Source organism: Olea europaea, unplaced genomic scaffold (assembly GCF_002742605.1).
Source record: "Olea europaea var. sylvestris unplaced genomic scaffold, O_europaea_v1 scaffold926, whole genome shotgun sequence".
Lineage (NCBI taxonomy): Eukaryota > Viridiplantae > Streptophyta > Magnoliopsida > Lamiales > Oleaceae > Olea > Olea europaea.
Window position 1 is genome coordinate 255,036 of NW_019267745.1, and position 10,024 is coordinate 265,059.

At 34.0% G+C, this 10,024-nt stretch overlaps 1 protein-coding gene across 3 annotated transcripts; it reads right to left on the minus strand.

Moving 5' to 3' along the window:
* Positions 1–1,013: 1,013 nt before the first annotated feature.
* On the minus strand, positions 1,014–6,814 carry LOC111392387. Of its 3 annotated transcripts, none has more exons than XM_023017721.1 (5): positions 6,411–6,814; positions 5,453–5,828; positions 5,146–5,282; positions 4,708–4,810; positions 1,014–2,423 (listed from the first exon to the last, which is right to left on the minus strand). In XM_023017721.1, exon 5 carries the CDS (start codon positions 2,392–2,394, stop codon positions 1,225–1,227), a length of 1,170 nt encoding a protein of 389 aa, XP_022873489.1. In that variant the 5' UTR covers positions 2,395–2,423; positions 4,708–4,810; positions 5,146–5,282; positions 5,453–5,828; positions 6,411–6,814; the 3' UTR covers positions 1,014–1,224. The 3 variants fall into 3 exon arrangements, with proteins under 3 accessions (XP_022873489.1, XP_022873488.1, XP_022873491.1); XM_023017720.1 differs by having other exon boundaries at positions 4,708–5,027; XM_023017723.1 differs by lacking the exon at positions 5,146–5,282.
* Between the last annotated feature and the right edge of the window lie 3,210 nt (positions 6,815–10,024).

Here is a 10,024-nt window from a genome sequence, read left to right on the forward strand (position 1 = left end):
ATTTACCTCTTGCCAAACCCTATCCACCGAAGCAAGACAAAATTTGTTACAGTTTTAGGTGAGATTAAGATGACGTTGAACTCACTTTTTTTTTTTTTTAGGTAGATTTTTAATGAAGGTACACATCACTCACACATATTTTTAATAGTTGTTTACACATATTTTATCAATTTTAAATAATTTAATTTCAAATGTTATTTATATTGACTTAATTATAAGCTTATAAAAAGAAATGTTGAAATGGAGTGAGCTCCTCATTCAACCAAACATGGTAATATCATTATAATTTTAGGTCAAACATTAATTGTAATTATATATTTACAATTACTCCTACTTATTATCCACACGTTTTATAGGACCCACCACTTACTTTCATCCAATACTATTATAATTTCTCCCAAACAAATACCCTTTCATATGCTAATCTGGACTTGATTAGAATATGAAAAATTTGGTAGTATATACTAACAAGATAAGATTTAGACAAAAAATGTAAAAATAAATAAATAAATAAATAAATAAATTGTCACCTTTTGTCGTGCGTAACACAACACCAGCTAGTCTCCATAACTTCCCAACTCATGCGGGCCCCACAACCAAAAAGCCAATAAGAGTGTATTTGATTCACATGCAAAATATCACCTTAAAAAAAATATTTTCCTTAAAAACAAAAACCTACTCCCTCCAAAGAAAATATTTTTCTTAAAAACAAGAAAAATTATACATATTTTCAAGAGTTGGAAAAAAATTTCACTGAAAAAAGATAACAATCAAACATCCAAAGTAAGAATTTAAATGAAAACTAATATTTTCCACGGAAAATAAATTTAATGACACTCACCCTAAATTATTAAACTTTCCAGGCAAGGAATTGTGTGAGAGCAGTTCCTGGTATTTTAGTGTGAAGAGTTGATGCAAGTTTAGAAAAACCTCAAGGATTGAAGAACCCATTTTATCAAGTTACTCATTTTCTATGTATTATTTACCAAACATCACTCTTAAAAGACATCAAGTTTACTCGAAATAACTGAAATTAACACAACCACTAATATATTACATTCACTAGTCAAATTGAAAATACAACACGTAAAAGAAAGAAACGAAAGCAATAACATTAACACGACAAATGGCTACAATAATGATAGGATAACGGGAAACTACAGGGAACGAAACATCAAAATACAGATAGACGATGCAGCCAGCATTCTATCACACCAATGCCAGTTAAGAGGAGCCCTTGTTTCTTGGCACAAACTTGCGCATCCATACGTGCTTTCTGTTGATGGTAAACTTGGCCTTCTCCGTACCATCAAGAATTTCCTGAACGAACGAGGCTTTAAGGAACACGACTCGAGCATAAAGTGGTTGCTCGTAAGGCCAAACCTCCTGCATTCTGAAGGACTCTATGCAATTCCCATAGACCGTTGTGAAGAAGTGCCTAACTTCCATTTCAGCCACAGGATAACCCCTAGAAAATGTTGCAAACATAGTCCTGTCCTCTCGTGGTACCTCTTTTATGAGTTGATTATTTCTCGGGAATGCATTCCTTCCAACTCTCATGTTAGAGAAGTTATGGATCATCGACTCGTGGAAATGACGTGACATCATCATTTCCTTCAACCCAGATCTTTGTCTAAGATTGAATGGCATTACAGTAGGATTTGATAAAGATCTTCGAGCATCATTCGATGGAATCATCATCTGGCTATATCCTGAACTTGGCCCAACATTGAATGGCATGACAATGGGATTTGATAAATAGCGTCGAGAAGCATTAAAACGAATCATCTGGTTTCTATATGAACTTTCTGCAGTATTAGCGTTGGATGAAATCATCATCTGATTCCATCCTGAACTTTGTCGACCATTAAATGGCATCAGAGTAGAATTTGATGGAGAACTCTGAGCAGCATTTAATGGATTTAATAACCAGTTTCTTGATGAACTTTCTCCAGAATCACCATGAAGGGCTTTTTCAGTGATGTCTCGCATAGTGTAGAGGCAATCTTGATTAATAATTCTGCCTACTTCACGGGATGCAGTCACACGATTCTCATTAAAAAACCGAAGTGATATCTCTTTCTCAACGATGCTACGAGTCAGAGGAATATCGGTGGCTTCAGCTGAATGTATGAAGTGGGAATCTTTTATGCACTTGATACACATAGCAGCCTCTTCAGCAATTTGATTGATGAACAACGGAGCAAATGCCAAGATCTTCCTTGTGACTTTGCCAAAACCCACATGCTCTAACCAAAGCCATAAGGCAATAATCTGCAACGATTCCACCGGATCACGCCAAAGTTCAGTCACGAGTATAGCATAAAGAGCCCCGTCAATTGAATGGAAAGCACGCAGCGCCTTCAGGCTGACTATAACTGGTTTAGAATCCATAAGATCCAAACTTGAGACTAGAGAAAATCCTGAAAACAGAATTTACCCAGGGATTAAATCAAGAAAAATTATAGAAGGAAAAAAACTCAAAAAACAAAGCCCAGTGAGATGTTTCTCTAACAATCTTCACAATCATGACAGATCTAAATATTTCGGGCTAACAATTGCAAACTTATTAACATTAAAAGTAACAGGAATCGGAAAAAAAGCAAAACCAGAACTAGAATAAGGAAGCCAACTTACTCGGGTATCTGAAAAGTAGTACAAGTAATGAATTGAAGGATACTCCAGCAACTTTTATAAAACCAAGTCTAATGCCACGTGTCACCAATTATTCACCGCCCGATACCACAAAAAAAGCCTAATTTTCATCGCCCAATACCACAAATCAAGCCTGTTTTATGAATAACTTCAAAGAACCGATTTTTATCCAGAAATTTCCACCTATGGCCAACCCCACAATCGTTCATAGGCAGTTCAATGCTTAACAGCCTACTAAAGACATGAATCGTGAAGCATTCATAACTATGCTATAAACCACAAGCAAAAATTAAGATGGCTCCAAACCAGTTTAAAATAAAAAAATCTGTAGCTCGTAAAAAATATTTTGCTTAGATTATAGGAAGACTGGATACCTTTATAATTTTGCCATTTCAATCTAGGGAAAGACACACATACATTAAGAAAGCAAGAAATTATCTGGTTACCTAAATAGCCAATATATAAAGATGAAATGACCTGGGTAAATATAGTATGTTAATAAGTATGTCTTTCCATAGCTAGTTGCACATGTGTATTTGTTCAGTATCTACCTCGTGATCACCTACTCCTGCTATGTTCATATTTTATGCACAAGCTCCAAACAGGGAACAAAGTGCGAAAGCAGTCAAAAACTAGTTTTTTTTGTACCCACAATATTTACATATATATTTTAAACTCATTTTTTCTATTCACAATATTTTAGTACATATTTTTAAATAATCATCAATTTGCATTAGATAATCTCATGATGAAGAGAATGCAATGATGAAAAGTGATTCATATAGTTCCCCTCAAATTTAGTGAGTGTAACTTAGATTGTTGGTATTTTTAAATAATTTATACATTAGAACCAAAGACGAAATCCAAAATAAATAAATAACTATTTTCTTTACTGTGTCACCCCTGTAGATGCGTAAACCTTTAAGTCTCTACCACCAACATTGAAGTATTATGCATCCATTCTTGTCTAGACTACCTATTCATTGAATAACATTCGGCAAAAGCAATATTTTGCCATAAACATTGCTAATGTAATCGAGAGTCATTTCCAAGGTAAAAAATGTTCACTAGCATGAAAGCTTTTTCTTTACAATCTAGTAAACGAGGATAAAGAGCTACAATCATATCTGTTAGCCTAAATGAAATTCCGGGTGTTTTTAAGGCTCAACTTTTCTTTTCAATTCAATAACTTTGCTCAAGGACAAAACCCTAACTTAGCTCAATTTCGTTACTCGGATCAATAATTTGCTCACGAACAATACCCCAAGGAATTGGTTTGTTATTCATTGATACCATTCATTACTAATCTGATGGCCGCTTATTCAACCAAAATACTTTCATTCATCATAACCTAGCCACTTATGTATGAAAATGTTTGTGATAAATTATTTCCGTTAGGAGTCTCAGAGAATTAAGTCTAAAGAAAACGGTATTTTTGCTAATCATTCATTTTTGCTTGTCGTTACTATGCTCAAAACCAGGTATTTGTCATTATTTCCTCTAATATCTGTATATGGAGCAAATGCCCTTAGAAAAATTCCTCCGATACAAGTTTGAAGTCTATTTACTGTCCACATGAGTTTACATAATATATGACTGCGATAATACGGATCTATAAGTGTATGTAATCCTTTTGATTTGACATTTACCATTGTATCGGTTACTATGAAGCTTCATAAATGATTTCAAAAGTCCACGACCACTCCAACAAGCATCACGAATTTATAATTACTCTGCACCATAGGTTCATCATGGAAAGCAAGTGCTAAAGATGTCCATATGGAACAAATCTAGAAATTTGAAGAAGACCCAAACTTCCATTTCTACAGCATTTGCTTGTAAAGGTGTTTGGATATTTACTCTCTACTATGTATAACGTTGCAGTGCTAATCATAAAAAAGGATTTATTGCATGAAACTGAAAATAGGCTACCAAGACAAAAGTGCATGCTAATATATTAGCAACAGACTAAGATCATTAACAAAAACAAATATATATAATCAAACTAAGATTTTGCTGCTGGTAGAAATAAAGTTAGGTCAGATTCCATACCTTAAAGAAGCTGTGATCTGAAGTGCAGGGGTTTTATTACTCCAGTACTTCATAGCACTATGTCCTTTCATGTCTTCTGCAATGGCAACTAAGCTCCTAGTAGCTGCAGAAATCCGGAAAATATTTTGCACAACATGCACAAACACTCCCACACAAAAATAAAAGGTTCAAGATCGTAATTACTCAAGACACCTAATTTTATTAAAAAAGCAATATTGGATATACGAGTGCAACAGCTGACACTGGGCAACAGGGCCAGAACTCTTCAATTGCCACCAAGTTTGCTCGCTATGAGTTACTTACTAAGGTCACGAGAAAACCTAAGTTAAGTCCCACAAACGAGCATAACATCAAGATGTCCTTAGGAAAATATTCTTCTCATTAAATGAAATTCCTATATTTCCTAGATAAGGATAGTTGACTTAGTTAGAAACTTACGAGGACAAGAGACTTAGGAAGAGAAGGAGAACGAATCTTCAGAATTAGCAGGAATTTCATATAGCTACACAATAGCTGACCAGGAGAGCAGAAACTGATAAGAATATACAGCAGCAATTACAACAAACGGTAGAAGCCTATAATAACAAAGCAAGGCAGAAATTACAAATATCTCCATCTCAATGAACATCTATCTGACTTTCGATTCTGAGTGTGACTCTAAAGTGAAGGGCATCTGTATAGTTTGCTTTATTTGTTTTTGTTATAGACCCATAATCCTAGATGCTGAGACAAGCAGCAGTTGTACCTTGCAGATCAGACAAAGAGAAAGACCTCCAGGGGCAAACTCCTCACCGAGCGGTGGAGATGACATGATATCCACCAGGTGATGACGACTTTGAGATAGAAATTTCACTGTTATTGCTCTCAGAATGGCTTGTGGTTTCTGCCTGAGTTAATGCACTTCTAGAGTTGGCAGGACTTTTTGATATCCCACCATTGTTACTTCTTAAAGTAATATCACAATTCTTGTCCCAAAAGTTATTGAAGGCAAGCAATTTTTTTCGCTTCCTGGTGTATGCATCATCAGGCTTACCAATATCTTTAATGGACGAGCAAGACAAGGCATCCGAAAGGCTGGTAAAAAATTTGCATTTTCACACTAGAACTTAGAAACGCCATTCCTGAAATAAGCCAATAGAAATTATTGGATAAACAACATAAACATCAATGCAAAAGGAATTCGTACATTAACCATCAGAAATTAGAAATTACTTATTGTAATTGATGCAAACCAATGAAAATTAGATATTGTGCAGTTAGAAAGGATTGATTGAACTCTACAAACATCAAAATATTGAAGTTTCACCTTGTTTTGCTATTGAAATGATCTTGGACAAGCTCTTACCTTGCAATCTCAAAACATGGTTCAACTACAGTAGCTTAGAGCTATGTTGATTACAAACTTCTGATGACTTGGACATACGGACAAGATAAAGAAAAAAATCCATTATCTTCGTTTTTATATGCAACTGTTATTTAACTTCGCCGTGCACAAGTTCATTATTTTTCGTACAAAGATACTCTTCATGCAATTAAACAAAATCAACATATAGGAAACAAATGAAAACCCTAAAACACATTTAAAATGAAAATAAAAAATAAAAAAGAAGAAGTCAAATTTAAAAGCAAATATAATCTCTTCAAATTAGTACCGAACACTTGTTAAAAATGGATTTCAAATCAAATAAAAAGAGAATATGTACCTTATAGGCAGAAACTTTTCCAAAGCATCGAACCCATCTTATGCCCACATTTATATTTACTCCGTCCCTCTTCCCCTTGCCGTCTGACTCATCACTGTTCTTCCTGATCGAAGACGTGGATGACGACGATAAGAGCTACACCGATCCTCTTCCTCCGCTGCCACTGCACGGAACCTCTGATCACCGGAAGCGGACTCCGGCGTGTTGCGGGTTAACGATATACACGCCATCTCTGTTGACAAATCGTAGCCGTTCGATTTAGTGAGAGATGAGCGATCCGTTAGTTGAAAGAAGAAAGTAGCCAAGTAGGAAATGCCCCAATTTTAACCGGACAAGAAAAGAAAGTTAGCAACTGGATAATTAAACAAGATTTTCATTTTTGGAAAATACGGTATTTTATCGTATATTCTTTCGAAAAGAAACAGAACTAAAAATGTTTTATTTTAAGAAGAAATATGTTACGATGCTTTTACTAAATACTAATTGACGTCTATCAAATAAATAGTTTATTTCAAATTTAATTCAGTTCGGTTTATAGATTCAAAGGATATTACTTTAATAAATCATGCTTACAAAATTGAGCTACATGGCATTATTAATTTGTCTTCTTAAATCTTACATTTAAGATTCAATTAAGATGACAAATCAATTAAAATCATTCAAAGATGTGACTATGAATACCATTATTCTAATTCAAAATTTTCAAGTCATCAAAAAATATGTATTCAAGTATTTTCATAATTTCAAGAAAAACATTAATTACTATCTATTAAAAATAACTTTTATCGCTAGAATAACTCCTACTCATGAGTTAATTGATCATCGAAGTTAGGCCTATGCCTGGAATTGCTAATCGAAATTTAAAATGACGAGTTTTGGTCACTGAATTTTGAAAACTATTGTACATTATTCACTGTAAATTCGATATTCTCAAAGTTCAACATTTATGCTAGTGAGTAACGTATATTATTTTCCAAAATTAGGTGGCCAAACTCGACATTTTAAATTTCAATGAACAATCGAAGACATGAACCTAACTTCAGTAATCAAAACTTAACATTTTAAACTTCAGTGACCAATAAAAGACATGAGCTTAAGTTTAGTAACCATTGGAACAATTAATTCCCTTCTCATTATAATTTAGTCAAGTTGGAATTGTTTTTCTTTAGTAGGAAACCTAGCCACCTAATTTGCTAAACTCGTAAATGTAATATGACTTGGCTAAATTTTAATTTCTCAGTACGTGCTATTTCAATTTTTAATATTCTTAAATTCCTTAGCAGAATGTTAATAATTAATTAATCCCTGCTGATCATTTGAGAATTTTGAGTCGAGCTGTGAGCGCAATTTAATGTTTTTGGTATTTTCAATTAATAGTGATTGAATTAGTGTACACTTGCTTCTAACAAATGAGTTATGCCAATTAGTGGAAAATCAAGTTCTCACAATTGGTGGGAACTAATTTAACTACGAAATATAAATATAAAATATTTTTAAAATGAAAATATTATATATTTGGGTTATTGACCACACTTCCCCACCTCCCTCCTCAATTGATGTCAATTGGTTCAACAAGCCAATGGCTAATGTAGTAGGTTACGAACAGGTTAACGTACTATATTCATTTATAAGTAGAAATTTCATGGTTTGCCAAACCCTATCGATTCAAATTGGACAGGCTTAAGTGAAGAATCCCCCTATAAGTTCAATACCAAATTCAAGGAGTGCAATCATTCGTTGGGTCAAGTGATATTTTTAAACAAATAGTGACAGTATGAGAAATTACGATAGATTCTAGTAAAATTAATACAATTTTAGAGTGGCGGCAAATGTCAATCCAAACAAAAGTATGGAGTTCACTAGGACTATCGAGATATTATCATCGATTCGAGTATGAATTTTTGGGGGGATTGCTACCCTTTAACCATAGTGACCACTGGAATGTTTGAATATCCCATTTAGGTCGATTGAACTTTGATGAGTGTGAGTGAAGCATGCTCATTTGATGTTCACATAAGAGGGTATGTTTTATGGAAAGTTAAGGATTGACGGATGTCCAGCTTGCTCTCGCCAAGACATATTTTTTAATCTTCTTCAAGTTGTGGTTCGAAATTTTCACGGTTTTCTAGTGTAATTGGGCTAGTTCTTTTCTCAATATTTTTAAAGAGGAAATTACAGGAACTAAGACCCATAGTAATCCCATTTCATAAATCAGATTTCAACTTTACAATTTCAAAAATCAGAACTTTTATTAATTAATTAATTTATATATATATATATATAAAATAATAATAATAATAATAATTTAACAAATCCTAATTTCAAACCCTAAATTACCTCACTTCTCTCTCACTTCTCACCTCTCAACCACGAATTTTCAATAGTTGAAAAAAAAAAACTGAGAGCATCGGCGCCGAAGTGAAGCCAATCAAAGTAGTGTCGTAGTCACTCCTCTCTAATCCAATGATGTTTGCTCCTCCCTTTCCTCTCCTCTCCTGTATCCACATCAGATCCACCACGACACATTTTCTTCCTTTGCGAATCACCATTTTAATAAAAAAAATTTGTGTCAATATTATTTCTTCTAAAAGGTTAACCTAATATGTTGATTACCGTTTTATGTTTAATGGATGTAAGATTCTTTCTTGACACTCACGGATGCAACCACCATAAACTTAGGCTCTCGTTTTCAAAATCCTCCTCCGTATCACGGGGCATCTTTCTTTGTAGCAAAGAAAGGGGAATCATACGATAGTAAATTACTATGCTAAACTATCTTCCATATGTTCTCAATCGATTCGGGACGAAAGACAATTTAAAGAAAGCTTTACAACTAAAAAAATTGAATGTATTAAAAATAGCTTGTTTATTGATTAACGAAAGCAATAAATTACAATAGCTGGTATAGGAGAGAAATACTAGTGAGTTTGATAAGATTTCATATACCAATTATTATCCTATATTAACTTAAATAAGAAAATTTAGACATTAAAAGTTGAGGAATCATTAAACATGTTCCAAAAAAACATGATTCTTTTACAATTGAAATAAACTAGTATAACTGGAAGGAAATTACAACTTAAACTGATATTTTCAAAGTGTGGCCAATGTTGAAAAAAAAATGCGATTGCAAGTGGATCAATGAGCTAAATATTTTTGCAGTCCTTGACACCCCGTGTTGTGCATAGTCTCTCCTTCCCTTATTTTTATTAGTCCCTCGTGTTTTTGTCCCCTCCCCTTATTTCTCCATTTCACCCACTCTATGGCCCCTTCTCCTTCCACCACATCCCCCCCCCCTTACTTAGACTCCCTAGCTAATAAAAAACATAATAAAATTAGGAGAGTATTATTCTACTCAAACACGGGTAGTGACAGACCCCTATGACAAGGGTTGAGGAGACAGCGTAGCAAGGTTCATTAGGGAAAGCCGGGAAGGGCGGTTGTCAGGGTGACAACATAGACGAGAAAGAAAAAGAAAATGATGAAAAAGGTTCTTTACAATAAGGATAACTTCGTAATTGAAGTAAAATGAAGATCTCATAGACAAAAACTATTCTAATGTGGTCTTTTTCATTGTGATCATAAAACAATGACTCTAGAGAGTCATCAGTGGT